Source organism: Hyalella azteca, unplaced genomic scaffold, assembly GCF_000764305.2.
Source record: "Hyalella azteca isolate HAZT.00-mixed unplaced genomic scaffold, Hazt_2.0.2 contig13728, whole genome shotgun sequence".
Classification (NCBI taxonomy): domain Eukaryota; kingdom Metazoa; phylum Arthropoda; class Malacostraca; order Amphipoda; family Hyalellidae; genus Hyalella; species Hyalella azteca.
This window is the reverse complement of record NW_025943639.1, coordinates 336,756-356,481: the sequence shown is the minus strand read 5'-3', so window position 1 is coordinate 356,481 and position 19,726 is coordinate 336,756. Positions and strand designations below refer to the sequence as shown.

Sequence of the window (19,726 nt, the reverse complement as noted above, 5' to 3'; positions counted from 1 at the left end):
AACTGAATGATCAAAATGCCACATGAAGTAAATAACTGAATGATCAAATGCCACATGAAGCAAATAACTTAATGATCAAAATGCCCCACGAAGCAAATAACTGAATGATCAATATGCCACATGAAGCAAATAACTGAAAGATCAAAATGCCACATGAAGTAAATAACTGAATGATCAAAATGCCACATGAAGCAAATAACTGAATGATAGACATGATGCATGACACAAATAACTGAATGATCAAAATGCCGCATGAAGCAAATAACTGAATGATCAAAATGCTGCATGATTTACATACTGAATTGTTCAAATATCGTGCAATGTAAATGCTAAGTTATTTAGGACAAGTAATTCCTTTGTATTTTATTTCGTTTTCAAAGGACCTTCGGAGTCCAGACAAACGGAAAATGCTCAAGAAAAATAATGACAATTCCCGAATTGGCAATAATTAGTTGAGGGCATCGATAAAACGTTCAAGGTTGTTGTACGTCCGGCAGTCTTGCGTTGGAACGTCGCGCCTCTGCCTGACGTAGCCAATCCATCACTAGCCTTTGTTACGGGCGGTATGAATTTATTTTTTTAATACTGAATTTATGAAGTACAGATTTTGATACAACTCGAAAGAATATATAAATTTTCGTTGAAGATTGTTGAAGAATTTTCGAAACAATTTTATTCGCAAATAACGAATACATATTTTTTACATTATACTCGATGAATTCTGAAATTTGGTTTAATAATATTTTTGCAGGCAGATATTTTATTTGAGTGAATTCTAAAAGGCTCGCTGGAGGATTTTGTGCATCGTGCTACGTGCTAAGCTAAACCATATCTGGGTAGCAGCAAACTAATCAAGATGCATAATTTTGTTCACTCGACAAGTGGTGTGCTTTAGCCCTTATTGTAGTAGAGCTTTTCATTTACGAACTGATCTCTGAATTGTTGAGAAAAATGTAATAAGTTTTCAGTTTCTAAGAATTTGTCTAGAAGTAAATGGTATGAAAGGTATCTTACCCAATCTCTAATAATTATAGTCTACTTGAAAAAAGCTTGACATGCCTGCTTGTTTCTTAATTGATAAAAAAATAATTCAGTTTGCTTTCAAATACACACCGAAAATTAACTAAGCAAGACAAGATTTATTAATTAAAACTACACGATTTAATAATGAATATAAGGTAAAAAGAATTCCGAGCTTGTGAAGAAGACACTTGTGATAAATACGAAGCAACAAACAAACAAAAAATCAACTTCAAGTTTCTTCGAATAGTTCTTTGCGCCATGCGATTCTGGGAATCACAAAAAAATATGCCAAGTCATTTATAAACTGGTTTTTCATTTCTTGCACAAGCGACAGACACACTAAAATACAACACGACTCTGGAAAAAATCATCAAGCGAAAATTACATCTTTCCACCAATTTATTCTCACATAACTTTACTATAAACCATCAAAGACTTTGTAATTCAATGAAAAAGAATGAACTTAGTTTTGAAGCAGTTATATGATTTTCCAATTTCCATCCAAAAATTGAAAAAAAATTAGTTAAGAAAATTCGAAAACAAGTAAAATATATCCATTGATATATTGGCCCGTATGCTAAATAGGGCACTAGCACTACGAAGTAGCACTATGCACTACGAAGTGTCCTATTGGTATGCTAAATACGTCACAGACAATAAGCACTTCGAAGTAGCTCTACAATGTTTAGTGTCGCTTAGTGTCGCACTACTGATTCGTATGCAGAAAGACTTTGAAGTGCTACTTCGCTGTTAGAGTACTTTATAGTGCCGCACTACGCTATGAGTCTATTGAAGAATGGTAGTTAAGTGCTCAAATAATTAATTATTCCTTAAGTAATTCTCATTCACTGCAGATGATTGATGTAAAATGTCTAATTGTGATGGTATATAATGGTACTATTGAAAATTATGATGGTGAGCTGAAATTCGCAATGCGTCTGCGCACCTTTCCCATCATATATTCAAAGGCCACGCTTCCCAAAGACATCGAACAAAAGAGAGAAGCATGGAAAGTTCTTGCAGAAGAATTAAAGATGACTCCAGAAAAAAAACACAAAAAAGAATATTCAAAAAATGGTATCAAAAACAAGAAAAGTATTTTCTACTGCTACGCTGTTCAGCTGTTTCGCCAAGGAAAATATCAGCCATAAGAATAACATGTTATTCACTGAAGCTGTTGGGGTCATCGACACACCAACTCAGCCTACATGATCGTATAGGGTCATTTTCACTGATAGTCTTTAATTAAAATCACTTTATTGCACAATCTGTTTCAGTATATACAATCCACTGTCATATACACATTCACGTGCTGGTCAACTGACGAGAAGATGACTAATTAAGTCTCGAGTTTGAGTCTTGTTTGAGGCTTTCCTAAAAGAGTAAAATGAACAATAATTAAACTTCTAACTAGTAAATACAGTAATGAATATACAAATCAAATAATGGAACACACATATAGTATATACATCGATTCAAATCATTTCCACATATCGCAATTCAATAAAACAAGTCAGGACCTAACACACTATACGTACCTCCGCTCGGGCTTCACACCGCACAATAATCTAGCAGCAACTTACACCTTCCACATTCCGCCTTCCGTAAAGTCTAAACTAAAATGGCATTGAGCAATTTCACAATAATTGACGAATCCCAAGTAAAATAACACGTAAGATAATAAAATACAAGCTTATACCTCAACAAAGCGGTAAACTTTTTTATATTCATGGCATGTAGTTCCTGAGGTTTTAACGCGATAATGCCTCTGCTGTAAGCCAAACAGATCCATAGCTGACGAAGTAAACAAGGTTAAATATACCGTAGTGTCGTCGTGATGTGCGGTGTGTAGGACACTTCAGATTTTTGTAGTGCGCGCTATGCTTTTGGCCGTATTTAGCATACCAACCGTAGTGTTCCAAGCCGCACTATGGCTTGTAGTGCGTAGTGCTACTTCATAGTGCTAGTGCCCTATTTAGCATGCCAACCGTAGTGTTCCATGTCGCACTAGTACGGCACTACGCCTTGTAGTGCGTAGTGCTACTTCGTAGTGCTAGTGCCCTATTTAGCATACGGGCCATTGTCTGTAAATTACTTTCAAAAATTATGGCCCAAATTGAACTAAATTGAACGTGAGGTTAGATAGAACACATTGTCTTCTCGCATAAAAGGGTTAGAGAAATAGGGTTAATTTTATACGTCGAAGCTTATTTGGACTTGGCCGATGTCCAATAACTGAGTTTCTTACACAGGTTCAGACCCAGAAGGGAGGCAGCAGGCAGATTCGGATCCTTTACGAACATTTTTCAATTAATGTTTGCCGTGAAGTGTTTGCCGCAGTGAGTTGACCGCATCGGGTCAAGGGCAGCAGGCGGAAAACCGTTCCCAGAACCGAGACCTCGCGGGCAATTATCATGGAGGACGAGGGGTTAAATAAATGACTGAGCGACCAGGTATAGCCACCCAAATGGACAAGGGAAAAAATGAATGTCATGGGCAATAATCTAGACACAGATGGTCTCTGACGGCAAGGGATCCATGGCGGTGGCTCACGTTGAACTGGAAGAGACTTGTACTTGTATTTTGAATGCGACCATTCCTGAAATTGTGAGATTTTGAATGAAGTAGAACTCAGTATGCTGAAATCGAGCACGGCTTCTGAATCGAACTCGATGCATCTTACAACAAACTAATTCAGGTCATGAAGGTCGCTTATAAACATATTAGACTTAACAACAGTCGCTCGTTATTCGTGCGCTTAGTTACGGTGTTAAGTAGATATTTAGCAATAGCAACATCGGTGATTCTTTCAAGTTAAGTCTGTTTATCTGGCATTTTTCGCTGTCGGATCGCCGCACGCTGCTTTGCTTTTTGGACTATAGGTTATACTTATAAATGATATTACATGTACTATGTTCTGTTTGATCAACAAGTCTTTAGGCCAGTGCATGGTTTCCTATCTTCGTCATATTTTTTTCAATTTTCTAAGTATATTATATTACTCATTCAATACCTAAGCTAGGAATGCTTTCATATGGATTCACTAATGCTGAACAAATGAACGCTGTTCCTCAGTCTCTGGGTATCGGCATGAACCCAATCTTCCTGATGTTGCCGGTGGCGATCGCTTGTTCTTAGGCCATCATGATGCCAATAAAAACCCACCCATGCAACGCCACAGCTTTCAATTCCTGCCAGCCTATGACGACCGAGGATGTGGCGATGACGTTATTTACGGGTTGATAATTTTAACGTGAGATCTGAACGTTTGATGGTGTATATATCTCAGAATATTAAGACCGAACTAAAATGAATAAATGTGGAGTGGATTATTTGGAGATATTATGACGTCAATTATGAACAAATTTCAACACTTATTCTGGATCAATTTACTGAATCTATTCAGGATAAGAGTTAAGAAAAATGGTAATTGAGTTGCAAAATAGTTTAAAAGAATACCTACGTTTTCTCTGAGTCTCCTGGCTCAACCGAGACTTTAAATGTTCACATGAAAAACAAATTTTAGTTTTTGATGAAATTTATTTTTTTATCTTCACAGATGAAAGCTGGATTCATTGTAAAGCTGTTTTGTTTGTTGGTCATACGTGTTGCCTTGGTGACTCTAGGCGACGTCATGTTTAATATTCACGATGTGCCAAGCTGGATTTATGAGAGGATTTATTCGCTTGAGGATTTATTCTTTCCTCAACCTACCTGAAGATCATTGCAAGATTGAAATTGCACTTTATGAGTCTCGCTCGAATACTGAAAAACACAAAAAAAACTAACCGAGCCCTACTTAACCTCAGTAGCTACTGCAAAGTGCAGAGTCGGGGAGGTATGGAGACAAGGCAGGTGGTGCGGCAGGTGGTGCGATAGGTGGTGCGATAGGTGGTGGGTGCGGTAGGTGGTGCGGCAGTTGGATATACATGAGGTACAGCTGGTCGCAGTGCAGGTGGCACTGCTGTTGTATGTGCATGGGATGCAGCAGGTCACGCTAGGAGGTGGAGTGCATTTAGTGTGGCAGGAGGTGGAGGTCAGACATGCAACGCAGCAGCAGTGCAGTCCATACGACGACACGAGTTGTTCACAAGTTCTGCCTTATACTCAATTTAATTTCAACTCATGGCTTTATATACTTGTTAAGAAATATTCATTGAATTATCTATGGTGACGTCACAAATTTCTTTCATATTTATAGTATTATTGTACAAATTACTGCCTAATAATATCGCACGTGGCGACCTAATTTTTTGGTTAACATCACCTAGCGAGAGAAAATTGGGGTTTCCACGTCAATATGAGAGTCATGTTTCATCCTTGATATAGGCATACATTAGTTTGATAATATAATTGTTAACGGTCTTTGGATGGTGTGTTTCGAGATGACGAGATTACCGGGGGATGAATGTGGGGATGACTTGACTCAGGTTAGTGGAATTACGAATGATATTACTGTTGATACCTGGATTCCATAGGTTTCTAAAAATGAACAATAAAGTTAAAAAAAATGTCGGACAAATATTTACAATGTTAGTATATTTGTTAGCATTCATCGGATAAATAATTATATGGGACTTGTCAACCTATTGAACTAAGCTGTGTTTGCCAGTAGTTGTTAATACAATAAGACTAATCATCACTGTTGCGATTTATACGTATATGGAACGAACTGGATCAGTTAACAATCAGTCAGATGTTTAGTTGACAACGAACAAGTCGGCTCGGTGTGATAACTCAATCGAAATTATGATTCATTTTCTACATGAATGCCTACAGTCAATACAATAACACAGATTATAATTTTACTTCAAATAACGATTAAACGATGATATATGGCATTATCAAGAGATTTGATCCTGATTATGATTTTTGCTGCGATTCTGATAAACTGTATTAGTAATGAAAATAAAATTTAATACTTAATGGCCTTCTTATGATTTACTTAGTGTAATGATCTTTCGTGCCGATGTTAAATAATGATCTCGAGTTAACACCATTAATTTAATATTAATGAAAAGTGAACACTTAACTTAAGAAATCGAACAATTTAACGCGAACATGGGTATCGTAATAGGGTACAGAACTCTTCTTTCATATGCTAGGGCACAGCATAGTAGAGGTTTCTCACATCACAGTAACAAATTATATATGCACAACACTTGAGTCTTCTTGATAGCCTCTTGCGATCTTCTATCCGGGTTGACTTCTCCCTACATGAACAAAATCGAAGTTACAATTAGTCGGGTAATTCCCTACCAGATATCTCACATAATATCAACACACCAAATAAATACAATATTGATAAATATCGACAGTTACACATACCTCAGCAGTTGTCTGAATTCACTAAACTAGTCCTTGCTTTGGTCCCACAACAAGTCAGCTCTGAATTCTTACACTGCTATACGGGATCGTCAACACCTCAGCTTATTCTACGTCCCACACATTAGTTACTATTATTCTTATTCTCCCTCTGTTTCCCAAAGTATACCTGAATATTCAGCTAAGATCCCTACACTTAGGCTTATAATGGTATAAGTTTTCCCACCCAATTTTGTAAGTTTGTTTTATCTGGTTACATGAATATAAAAATTTAGCTTTATTTGATTAAGATAGATTCATAAGTGAATGATTGAATTTACTCTGGCACTGGGAGCTTAGCTGCTGAAACAAAAACTAAATAAATAAAACCATGATCTTGAACGCACTTTCAAAAATTTCTTTTCGAAAAAATGGAAATAGTAAGGCAACACCAATTGACATGTCAATACAATGATGAGAAAAGACATACGTAAGTTGAAAGCGAGTTCTGTAGGCGCTATATATGTACAGGAAATGAAACTTTCACTTATGAACTTTCATTACGCGGCCAGAAGAGCGTGCTGTTCGCCTGTTACGTAACTTGACATCTCATTGCTTTTATCTGAATCATGTGATCAAGATGCAGCCTGCGGTGGTTACAAATTGAGCAAAATTACATCCGAGCGTTGATTGCACGAAATTGCGGTATCATTCCTAGGCCCTTTCAATACAGCTTCTAGGAATTTCATCTCACATATAATAGGCGGTGTTTATCATGTGTTTATATGCTCTATCATCGTGCCTCCTCTTGACGCATCACATTCATACAACATTTGGAGTCCTCCATCACCCAAAATACCTTACGTAGAACCGATATTTTTTTAAAAACATTCCATCGTTAAAGATACAATCAAAGATTCTATTTGCAAAAACGTATGCTCCTCCAAAATGCCTCAGTGCATCCGCTCACGAAATTTCTCCTATATAACGGATGAAACGGATGAAGAGGAAGAAACGGATGAAATCGTGAAGGATGGAAGCTCACAAGAATTGAGGCCGGTCATGGGATCGCGAGTAAGAGTTATCATGAAGGAAGTATGTATATATACGCGCAGGCTGTACAGTTGGTTGCACATATGAATGATTATTGACTCGTTACCTATTTTATTTAACAATAGTTTATTTAGGTACTTTTTTATTCATCTGTTATTATAATTAGAATTTTTTGTCAGCCTTCATCAGATTAGGTATTGTTTTGATCTTCAGAAAGCCTCAAATCTTTAATGTAAACGCACGAATTTCATATTTTGGTTTTTAATTTGAATTTCAGAATATAAACCCATTTATCTTAAGGTTCATTAAAAGCAGTGTACGGCTCAAGGAGTCATCCTACTTAAGACCCTCAGGATGACTGTTGGTTGATTGGATTTCCGCGATAAACTCCGGGAAAATTGTTTGGGCCTGGGTGGCTGGTGCAGCGACAAGTAATAGCAAAGTCTTAAAAAAATCTCTCTGGTGAAATTGACCGACATCCTGAAACAACAGTCATCCTGAAAAATATTTAATATAGGACTGTTATAAGGAGTAAGAAGCATCAGAAGCATGGATTTTTTCAGTATGCAGGTGCATAAAAAGAAAAACTCTTGAGCTTCTTTATAGTGCTCGTTAGGTAGCACCTGCGCGCTTGAGTGAATCCCAACTTCAGTCCTATACTTAAAACGGCGTCTGGACCGCAACAGGAGTTCCAGATGCCAACGGGCATTCCAAGTTTTTTTGCGAGTCTGTTCAGCGTGAATTTTGTTGCAAGTGTGATGTTGATCTTCCTACACCACGGGCATTAGACGATGCTATGGAAAATTCCGAGGAATCGCTGTTGTCTGTGTATAGGCAAGTTTGTAGTGTCCCAGAGTGTCCGACGATGGAGTGGCGTGCGTGCGCCACTATTTCGCTGGTAATCTGTTCGCTGAGCTGTTCAACAGTGCTTGAATGCTGTTGCAAGTTCTTCGTAAATGTGATAGATCGACGCTTGAAGGCTTCTAGCTTTTTTTTTGGTAAGATGATTGACTAGAAGTAATTCTTATCGCGCATGGTTTTTTAGTGACGAGACAACGTTCGAACCAACAAAACATTAAAATATTGGATACAGAAAATAATAAATGAAATTGTGCAACATGAAGGAGAATTTCGAAAATTTTATCTGGTCTTTGCGGTTGCAGGAGAAGGGAGCACGTTTCTGTTTTCTTAGCTGAGAACACTGTTAAAGGAAAAATACCTGGATCCTCCGGAGTATTATTTTTTCTATTGTTATTATTCTATCGGATTATTAATCCGTCTCGGAATTATTTTTATCGGAGACGGATTCGATCGACTGACTTTACCCACAGAACAATGCATCATCACACTGGCATCGCAGCTCGTAAATTTTCACCTCAAATAATTAGTGGCCGGGGAGGTAGGACAAAGGATGCTGCTCTATCATCGCTGGCCTCAATGTTCACCCGACCATACTGCATGTAATTTTTATTATTTAAATTTGATTTATGTGCTTTCAATGCAACAACAATTATACTCAGAACAAGCGCATGATAACAGCAGCTATTGGAGTGTATAATTCAGAACTTGCTTTTTAGAGAATGGGACGCACTTAACTGCCCTTCACATCAATTCCGTGCATCTGAAGATAAACGTCTTTATTTTGTAGACTTATGGTAAAAAACTTCTCGAGTCTCATTTAATGATGTACTTGTACATTTTATTGGTGTTTGAGCTCATGACATTGTTGTGGGAGAGCTTACAACAATATATATGTTATCTGTCAATATAATGGACGCGATAGTGATAAGGAGAGACTTTTCAATAACTAGAGCTTTATTGGGAACTTCAAAATAGCTCAACCCTAGCTTGCCTCGAGCACCATATTAGTCCCTATAGACAAGACATGCTAACAGGTGCACACAAAAAAAAGCCCTTCTTACCGGAGACCTAACTCAATACATAAACGCACGGATGACCCATAGCAAAATAATGACACGAAAAGCAGGGGTAAACATTTGTGTTACGAAGCCCAATACCGCAGTTGAAGAATTGGTCTGTACGTCAACTCGCGGCAAGCGGGAACTCCAGACTACACGAACTATAGGGTTCCTCCTCCAGTGAAGTTTATTCGTTTCAGGTTTTCCATTACAGTGAGAATTCCAAGGAACTTCACTCAAGTTCTCTGAACCTCGAGCCAGAAGGTAAATCCGGTGCCCACGTCCACCAATCAAAGAGATCATGAATGTCACATCTGCTGTATTCTAATAACAATAGGAACAATTTTCGGTATTGAATCTTAATAAAATTACGGAAATCTCCAAAAATGTACGCAACACGAGGTTGTAGTTACCACCCCATGCTGATCATTAAAAATACCCGCAGCGAATGCAACCACCTCCTCACGTTAACAGCGGGAACCTGGTCAACAAAAGACGAAAGCATAGCGCAGCTACATAAAAAACTTCTCGAGTCTCCTTAATTTAGTGATGTACTTGTACATTATATTGGTGTTCGAGCTTACGACATGTCATATCGGATGTTAATTTTTGAAACACTCTTCACGCATTTCACCACTAGGATCATTTTTCATTACGCATTGAAATTACTTTAGACAACTGTTGACAACTATTGACAGCTTTTGCTATCCTTTTCACGGAATATTGCCAATTTCTATGCACAATTTGAAAGGGAAGTTTTTTCCATGCGTATCAAGTAACAAATTTAGATTGATGTTAATTGGAGGCCAGCTCTGTACCTGCATGCCTACTCAATCTATATTAACGGAGGTCAAGAGATAATCAACGATGCGATCTTGAGTGTCAAAGAAATATGTATACTGCTAAAAATTTTTTTTTTTAGCTCAAAAATATTGATTTCTTTGATAAGCGTGAAATAATTCTAGTTTAATTAACAAAAATGCTCATTAACACGTTAAGTGCGGCACGACCAACCGCGGTTGCCTGATGGCCTAAATAAAAACCGCCAAGTCCGCGAATAAAAAAGCCCCATATTCAATATTTACTAGTAAATTTGTAGGTTCCGATGCAAAATTAAATTTTATATTCCTCGTACTTTTCAAAATTTATTAAGGAAGTTCGCCACCATATTTTTTTCCGGCCAATGTAATTAAAAAAAACTCAACAGCAGAATTTGTCCAGAAAAAAGATCCTGCGACCAACCGGAGGGCTGTGCTGCTCTCAACGTGTTAAAATGTAGTCATTCATTCTAGAATTATAAACCATCCTTCTCCTGTATAAGTACCGTTTGTGCTGATAAGTTAAAAACAACGATACATGGAATGAAGTAATATTTAAAATAGTTTTTATAAATCAAACTAAGTATATCCAACTACTTACTTGACAAATAGGGAGTAAAACACTGCAATAGATTGAATGTATCAAGTGAAAAATGTAATTCTAGGTAATTCATTCTCATTTCGAAAAGACCAATAAAGAATTCACTTCTTATTCATAAGTTAGTAAGAGAGAAGAGTGATATGTATGTCAGGTCATTGTAACTTTATTGAAGCGCTGTGGAAGTCCGTGCCTAGAAGTCGTTGCTCTGGCAGTCACATGGCGTCGTGCGAAATCAAAAGGACGAGTTGCGGTAGTGAATGCAGAGTGCAGTCACTCCGCATGCGGCGGTTGAACGGTGAGTGTATGTGGTGTCGCTCCATTATTTTGGCTACTGCGTGTAGGTTAAGCTGTAAAGGTTGTTGCAAGGATTATGGATCTTCTATATTATTAATGATCTTCGAGTTGGATATTTTTTTTTCATTTAAGTGAAAGAAGATTGTGACCTTGCGTATCACCGCAACTGCCGTGATCGCCTTGAAACTTGTGAAAAACAGCCTTGGAACGTAGGTGCCTGCTATGAACTGACGTGAGGACATTCTCGTAGTATTATAGCCATCAGAGTACATTATATTATATTATATAACTGGCGTTAGGACATTCTCGTAATATTATAGTCATCGTAGTACATTATATCATATTATATAACTGGCGTTAGGACATTCTCGTAGTATTATAGCCATCAGAGTACATTCTGCCCCCAGTCGTTAACAATCTTTCATCATGACTCCTGCTGACGTTAATAGATTTTGCTCAAGTTTGTTTGAAAATCTTCTGTGAGTGGAATTTTGTTTCAAAAAATCATCATTTAAGAGGTGTTACGGTTCGACGAAAGAATCAGTGTATTTTGAACATTAGCGTTTATATGCTCTATCATGCATGTACATATTAATTACATTTAATTTCGTTAACATTGTGTGCACAAACATTGATGTGCTGCATTGTGTGTACTCAACATTGATGTGCTGCACTGTGTATACAAACATTGATGTGCTGCATTGTGTGTACTCAATATTGATGTGCTGCACTGTGTATACAAACATTGATGTGCTGCATTGTGTATACAAACATTGATGTGCTGCACTGTGTATACAAACATTGATCGATGTGCTGCATTGTGTATACAAACATTGATGTGCTGCATTGTGTGACAAAATTCTCTCGCTTAGCATTACTTCAGTGGCATAGCGTATTTTTCATTAAACTGTATTTTCCAACGGGAACGCAAAACCTTTTAATTTAAGCTTAGCCCTTTCATTGCCATTTTTTCAATTTACCTCCTAAACGAGTTAATTCTCAGAATTAGTCTAAACGAAGATGCACGAAGAGGTATTGCGGCTATCCCCCAAACTTTACGGTTAATGTTAACATTGAAATTGTTCACTAACAGAGCTGGTCTGATCGAGGTGCAGCAGGCAAGAGAAAGCCTCTCGAACGCAGTTCCAGCCGACACTCGTCACATAGTAACAGGCTTGGAAGAATGGACAAGCTACGGGATAATGAAACCTCAACGAGTGCCGGCAATGAAAAAGATTTAAATCAAGAACATCCCTTAAGAAACAAATGCACTCACTTGGTAAAGGATGCATGGCGATGGCTGTCGTCCAACTGGTCTCAAGTGGTACTCGTTGGCACGCCTCTCGTCTTTGCACTCATCCCGATTATTAATAACACAAAAGTAAGTGTCAATTATGCATAGGGAAAATTTTGCAATAATACAGCCAAGAAAAGTCATTTGATCTCTGTGTTTTTCTAACCAACATAGGAAGCAAAATGTGCCTACGTCATTTTGGTGATGACCGTGTACTGGATGACGGACGTGGTACCGATGCCAGTAACATCTCTCATTCCGGTTTTCGGTTACCCACTTCTGGACATCTTATCAACCGGAGAGGTGTGCCAGCAGTACCTCAAGGGCACCGTCATGATGTTCCTGGGGGGCGTCATAGTTGCGGTGGCAGTGGAACACTGTAACTTGCATAAGCGGATCGCTCTGTTCGTCATCCTGAAAATCGGTGAGTTGCTCATCACTTCTAAGGTGACCAGAATAAAGTCTGCTTCAACGGAATTTTTTTCGCTCGTTAAAAAGCACGAAAAGTGCTTCGTAGCAAAAATTAACTTCATAACTTGCAGGCAACAGCTCTTAAAGTAGCATCAATTGAATTTTCATTAATTTAAACTTCGTCATTTTGGCATGACTTGAATACCATATCGAGTTTCAATATTATTAACCTCTACTCATTAAGGTTTGAGCCCAAGACGACTGATGATCAGCTTCATGGTGACGTCAGCGTTCTTGTCCATGTGGATCTCCAACACCGCGACCACGGCCATGATGGTGCCCATCGTACAAGCTCTTTTGCGCGCCCTTTACAAGGTAAAAAATGACTATAAAAGATGTCCGCCGTTGGATTTAGATTTTTTTATATTGTGAAGTTACGATAGTAATGCAGCATATTTTGTGGGAGCAAACACTAGAATAATAATTAATCTGCACTGGCACGTGATTCACTGCCATTCATGCCACGTGTGCCATAGCGTACGATATGTAATGATGTTTATCCTGTCAGAAATACTAACTATTCTGTAATAATTATGCACTACCTCATAATCGCATAACTGGACCACATTCATGGCGGATTTCACGATGTGATGCTCGGCAGGATCGGGAAGAGGCGAGCGAGTTTGATTCGACCGAAGCTACAACGATGGTCACCATAGAGCCATCAACGGAGAACCTCACCAACCATGCGAACGATAAGTAAGCGCGAAAAACTCCTGCCTTTTGCTGATCACTTTCCAATTCATGAACATTTTGCGTTTAATGAAAAAATGCCAAGCATGAGAGAAGACAACGTTTGTGATAGAAAGATGCGTTGGGTTCATCGGAGTGACAGAGATTTATTGAGTTCAGGTGTATGTTGTAAGTGGTATCAGATGGCTATATTTAACCGTCGACTGGTTTGGTTTTACGGGACTTGATTTGTTTGGAACAAAATAACAGGTAATCAAGATCAACATATATTTTTCAGGACAATTAAATCGATCGAAAATCTTGGAGAGGATCAAGCATATCAAATTCAGTCTCTTGATAATGGTTTCAGTACGACCAGTGGAAATTTAGCAAGCGTTCAAATGGAGCGCACGGAGAGCTCAAAACGTAATTCAAAACATTCCGACAACGATGAACAGGATTCAACATCATCAAATGATAACCGAAAACTGGGTTCAGAGCAGCTGCAACCAGTGACATCACAAAGCAGAAAAACATATGAAAACTCGGAAGAAAATGTTGCTTTCCCAGCAAACACAGTCAATGCTCAGACAGATGAGGTCGAAAATGTGTCCATTGAGTCAGATAATATTCAGAAGAATAAAAAGCTGGCACCGCAGGAAGATTTTTCCGGCCAGTTGGCCGCTATGTTCTTGTTGGGGATCGCCTACTCCTCAAACCTCGGAGGTACAGCCTTCCCCACAGGCACGGGCGCCAACATAATCTTGTGGGGCCTCTTGGAGAGGTAAGAAAGTACCAACTTGATTTATGAGAGAACACTATGCCTTTGCTTATACAAAAGCTTCTATCAGGGAATGGATGAACAATTAAAGATTTAGTTACATTACAATGTTACAATACCAGTTTTTTTGTCCTTTTGTTCAATCTTGCAAACAAGCACGTTCACCGAGCCTACCTCAGTCAACTTCGCCACATGGATGGCCTTCAACGTGCCGGTGATGCTGGTGTGCGAGTTGCTTGCATTCCTCATACTGGACGCCATGTTCGTTGGATGGGGGTGAGAAAGAGTAATGCATCGTCTCAAATTTTATCATAATTCGCTGAAAGAACTTTAAATGTTTCAATATGCTTAAGAGTAGATCTACTTTGTTTTCTGTGGATTGTTGATCTATTCTTAACTGAGACAAGATGATGCCCTCATCTTGTCTCTGTTGATAAAATGGCGAAAGGCCAACTTATTGACGAATGTTTTGCAGTTTTACTGTTTTAGGTATGATCAACTTTCGCTCTTATCATAACTTACTACTTGGATTGGTCATAATGCCTTTTTTATTGCTTAAAGTCTTTTTATCTATTCACAATTGTGTAGGAGTTCATTCACAATATATTTGCAGGAGGTGGCGCAAGTTGCCTCACTCCAGTGTAGAGGAGGAACGCCACATGAAAAAAGTGGTGCTGCGAAGCTACAAATCCTTGGGGCCCATAAATTTCCACGAGATCGCAGTCTTCACCCTCTTCTTGATTCTAGTTTTTCTCTGGGTCTTTAGAAGCCCTGGCTTCACTGCAGGCTGGGTAGATGCTATGAATAATGAAGTGTGAGTGCAATTTATACATGAAAATATGTCGTGTACAATTTGATAGTATATTTCATTTCTGTAATTATCTTATTTAATGCACTTATAAGAGTTAAAAAAGTGATTATACCTGATCGGGCACCGCGCGCATGTTTGATGCAACGAAATATTATTTGTAAATATTAAATATTAATTTTATATTTATATTATATATATTTCTGAAATTTAACCGTCTGTTTTTATTGTGTCTATATTATTCCTTGATATCATAGGGATTTTTTCATTGTTTTAGTCACAGTTAGCACTTCATATGATATAAGCAATTTTTGAATTTTATTTCATCAACCACCAGGGCAAGTTTGTAAGTTTATAGTTTACTAAAATTCTTGTGCAATTAATGTTCCCGATTCCGCACATAGATTTTCCAACAGAATATAATTAATGAAAGATAAAAAAATTAAGCTCATTTGCTCCTCAGGAATGTTGGCAACGCCACCCCAGCCATCCTCATTGTCTTCCTTCTGTTTGTTATTCCCGCGAATCCTCAAATTTGGCCATTCAAAGACGGTATGTATATTAAAATAAATTAGCAATACACAAACCGCCAGAATTGATACACAATTCCCACCTCTCAAAGATTGATTCGGCTTCTTCACCAACTTAATCATATATAATTTGATGAATGTTAGAACACTTGACAACTAGCCAATGTTCTTACCCTTATTAAAAGTAACTAACTACTTAGAGGACTCTGGAGCTCAATAACATGTTGGGTTGGATGCAGCCACAACTTTTGATTCAATAAATTTGTAGAATGAAAAACTCAAACAAGGTAAGAATTTCCTGTCTCAAAACCTGTTGAACCTATTAATCTCATTTCCTTTCCCTCGATTTGCACATGTCTGTTAAAATTTTATAGAATTTCCACTCACAAATTTTTTTCTGCAGGCGCAAAAAAGAATGAAAAAGAAAGCCAGCAGCCAGTAGCTTGCCTGACGTGGCTAGCAGTGGAGAAAGGTGTCCCGTGGGGAATCATCCTTTTGATGGGTGGTGGATTCGCCATGGCAGAGGGAGCATCAAAGTCTGGTCTTTCTGTATGGATCGGTCTTCAACTGCAGTCTTTTTCCATTCTACCTCATGCAGTCATCGTCATACTCGTTGCCACCAGCGCGTCCTTCTTGACGGAGATGGTGTCAAACATGACCGCAGCTAATATTTTCCTGCCAGTGGCCCGGGACCTGGTGAGAGAGAATAATAGATTTTGTCATAGTGATGCTATGTTTCTTGGACGAATACTCTGAGCTATAATTATTCTTTTAGTCGGGTAGGTTGTTCGATACCCGTAGAGAAGATTCGCAAAACACAAAAAGAATTCGGTATTATTGGACGGTTTGGACGTACTTGATTCCGTCGCATTTTTTTTATGGTTTTCATTCTTCGATGTGCTATTCCTCATGTTAATTAATTAGAGTATATATTTAGTAACATCCAATGTAAGTGAACTCATCTTTATTTATTGTTTAGAATTCAAACTGCCTTTATGCAGTTTTGGTCAGCCCTAAATTCAGGGATGAAAATACTTTTTGCTAGTGCTAAATTTTTGAAGTTGTACACGAAGGCTCTGCTTGCAGGCTCTGGGGCTTGGGATGAACCCAATCTTCCTGATGTTGCCCGTGACGATCGGCTGTTCATACGCCCTTATGATGCCCGTGTCCAACCCACCCAACGCCATAGCTTACAATGCCTGCGACTCAATGACCACCAAACATATGGTGAGTGATGCTATTACAAGCCGAAAATCATATTGTAAAATATATGTTTTCGAAAGAATCGGAGATTGTCTCTCCATGTAAACTTTCCTTCCGTAACTAAAAAATAATGCATTTAATTCGATTGAAAAATTCAGCAGAAAAGCACCAGACCCCATTGACATCACAAAACTCCGACTCAAACCTGTCCCTGAAACAGAGAACAGTATTGATTTCTGCACATTCAACCACCCATTTACGAAGGGTATTTATACGATACACTGAAACAATCCAAAAATATTTTTTCACCAACCCTATAAGTTTAAGAGCACCCTTGAAACAACTCGACTGATGTTTTTTTAAAGGCATAGACAGAAGCGATTTCATAGGATACAATACAATGGATTATTCAAACACCATACTACACACATTCTGCATATAAACGATGAAATTTAGCTCGCCGACGCAACCCAGACATCATATTCCGGTATGTATTCAAAGCGGTTGACATAGGTGCGACACACTGTACTCAAATGCAAATTCATGCAAATCAACTCCACTTTTTCGATGAAAACTACTTTAAGGGTGAGCTATAGACAAACTCCACCTCCGTTGCTTGTTGCAATTATTTTTTTTCTTGTTTCAGATGAAAGCTGGTCTGATGGTGAAGCTGTGCTGCTTGGTTGTTCTGTTCGTCGCACTTGTGACTCTGGGTGACGCCTTGTTTGATCTCTACGAGGTCCCGAGCTGGGCTTTGTCGACGAGAACGGCTCAATGATCTTCGAACTCTACAATTGCTTGAATATTCGTGATCTTTACAAAGGTTTAAGAACCCTTGATCTTTACAACGGCTTGAGGATCCTTGATCTTTACAACTGATTGGGATCCTGGATCTCTGCAACTGCTAAAAGATCCTTGATCTATACAACGGCTTGAGGATCCTTGATTTGTAAAACTGCTCAAGAATCCTTTTCTCATCCGAAAACTTTCTTGTAGTTCTATGAACTGCAAGATGACTTAAATGATTCATGATCATTCATTTGAATCAGTATGGAGATTCTGGTAATTTATCAAGTGACAGCTGCAGCTCTGCATTAAAAAGCGCACTAGCAGCAGTAAGAATTAGCAACCAGAGTACAATTCACCTAAGATATAAGTAAAAATTGAAATGCAAACTCAACACCTGCATTTTAATAACCAGGAAGTAGCCAAACGTTATAATTTCACTCTAAAAAGTTCATGCATATTTTATTGCATGAACTATCATATAAAGGAAAAAGTAATTTATTAATGTATAGCATTATAGCCATTTTCAACGCATTGATGCAGTCAAATTACACTATCCAAAGCACGAAGACTATATTAAATAAAGTTAAGGTTAAGAATAGACAAACTTATTAATCTCGCGTTATCACCGAATTATTTCACATTGAGAGTCACTGAGAAAATTGATCTCAGGTATAGGGTAACATGGGGCAGCGAGCCCACTGCGGGTCACGGGCCCATAGCGAGTTTCTCGATAAGTATGGCAGATATTGGTCCGTGTTCTCTACCGCCGGTCGACAGTTTCACTGGGATGAAGTGTACGGATTTACGTTTTGCTAAGTGTTTGCGTTATTAAGTTATTTGTGAATAACTGTTTTCGCCCAGATAAAAATTTTTTTGCTGCTAAATAAAATTTTTTTCTATTACTGTAGATGAAGCTTTTGAAATTACTGTGAATTATATTTTGAAAGTAATATTTATAGGGATAATTTTGAGATCAAGTTTAGACTTTTAGCTTTTAAAATAAAATATTGACACGATATAAATTGAAATGATACCTATAGTGAGGGCAACGGGCCCACGCGTGTCACGGGGCAAAGCGCCCATGGTGAAGTCTTGTGTTATACATCATTAGATTTGTCTAAATGTTTTCAAAACTATGACTAGCTTTTTGAATTACAAATTACACTTCATATTGCATGATTTTTTGATTTGCCGCCTCAAGGCAGCAGGTTTAGTTTCTAGTTATGCGTATTTATGACCCCTTATCGAGTTTTTGACTCTTGCATTGCCAAAAGTTGATTTCAGTCAACACCAATGAGCCAAAAGTTGATGAGTTTTTATGGTGTTGGCTGAAATCACGATTAAGTACGAATTCCCTGCACATAATATCTGGATTATGGATGAAACTGGAACGAAGTTTTTCTCTGATCAACTAAATATATTTTTTCTTGTCAAGGATAAATTTTTTCATGTCAAGGACGAATTTTTCAACGCAAGGATATATTTTTCAAGTCAAGGATATACATTTTTATGTCAATGAAATATTTTTCTTCACGTCAGTGATAGATTTTTTAAGCCAAGAGTATATTTTTTCAAGCTAAGGATATTATTTATTGAGTTGTTAATAAATGAATGACATTTTTCTTATTTTTTACTCTAAAGTGTTGTATTATCATTTTTAAACGAAAAATATGCAATTGTGGTGAAGGGTCCAAGGGTGGGCGCCTTGCCCCAAGCCCATGGGCCCATTGCCCCAGGGGTGGGGCAATGGGCCCATTTTGACACTTTTTACAAAATAGTGTTTCATTAAAAATTGAATTACTCTATAGGCGCCTAATTCACATCATACATTCCTCATTAGTTGTAACTTTAAACAAAACAAAGAACCACCTCGTATCAATTAAAACTTCATCAAAAATTTAGTTTAAAAAAGGGGGGGGGGGCGCGCTGCCCCACGTTGACCTACTAATAAAAAGCTCATTTGAAAATTTATATATTCCTTCTAAGACCTTTACCAAACCATAATTATTCCTTATTAGCTGATGTTATAGAGTTTATCAGGAAAAAAATCACTGGGATTTGAGAATCCTATAATCAAATCGTCCGTGTAACCCTGATAATAATCCTTTAACTATAGTCATGTATATTAATGAAAGCCCATTCAAATACTCATTCAACGAAGAGCCC

At 38.0% G+C, this 19,726-nt stretch overlaps 1 protein-coding gene across 3 annotated transcripts; it reads left to right on the top strand.

Annotated features, from left to right (window-relative positions):
* The first annotated feature begins 7,355 nt into the window (after positions 1-7,355).
* Positions 7,356-18,283, top strand: LOC108670363 (solute carrier family 13 member 5). Of its 3 annotated transcripts, none has more exons than XM_047883818.1 (12): positions 7,356-7,401; positions 12,106-12,393; positions 12,481-12,730; positions 12,962-13,092; positions 13,379-13,476; positions 13,748-14,233; positions 14,387-14,506; positions 14,847-15,044; positions 15,502-15,590; positions 15,972-16,264; positions 16,655-16,795; positions 17,418-18,283. In XM_047883818.1, exons 1-12 carry the CDS (start codon positions 7,390-7,392, stop codon positions 17,547-17,549), a joined length of 2,238 nt encoding a protein of 745 aa, XP_047739774.1. In that variant the 5' UTR covers positions 7,356-7,389; the 3' UTR covers positions 17,550-18,283. The 3 variants fall into 3 exon arrangements, with proteins under 3 accessions (XP_047739774.1, XP_047739773.1, XP_018013322.1); XM_047883817.1 differs by having other exon boundaries at positions 14,844-15,044; XM_018157833.2 differs by lacking the exon at positions 7,356-7,401 and adding an exon at positions 10,604-11,013 and having other exon boundaries at positions 14,844-15,044.
* Positions 18,284-19,726: the final 1,443 nt, after the last annotated feature.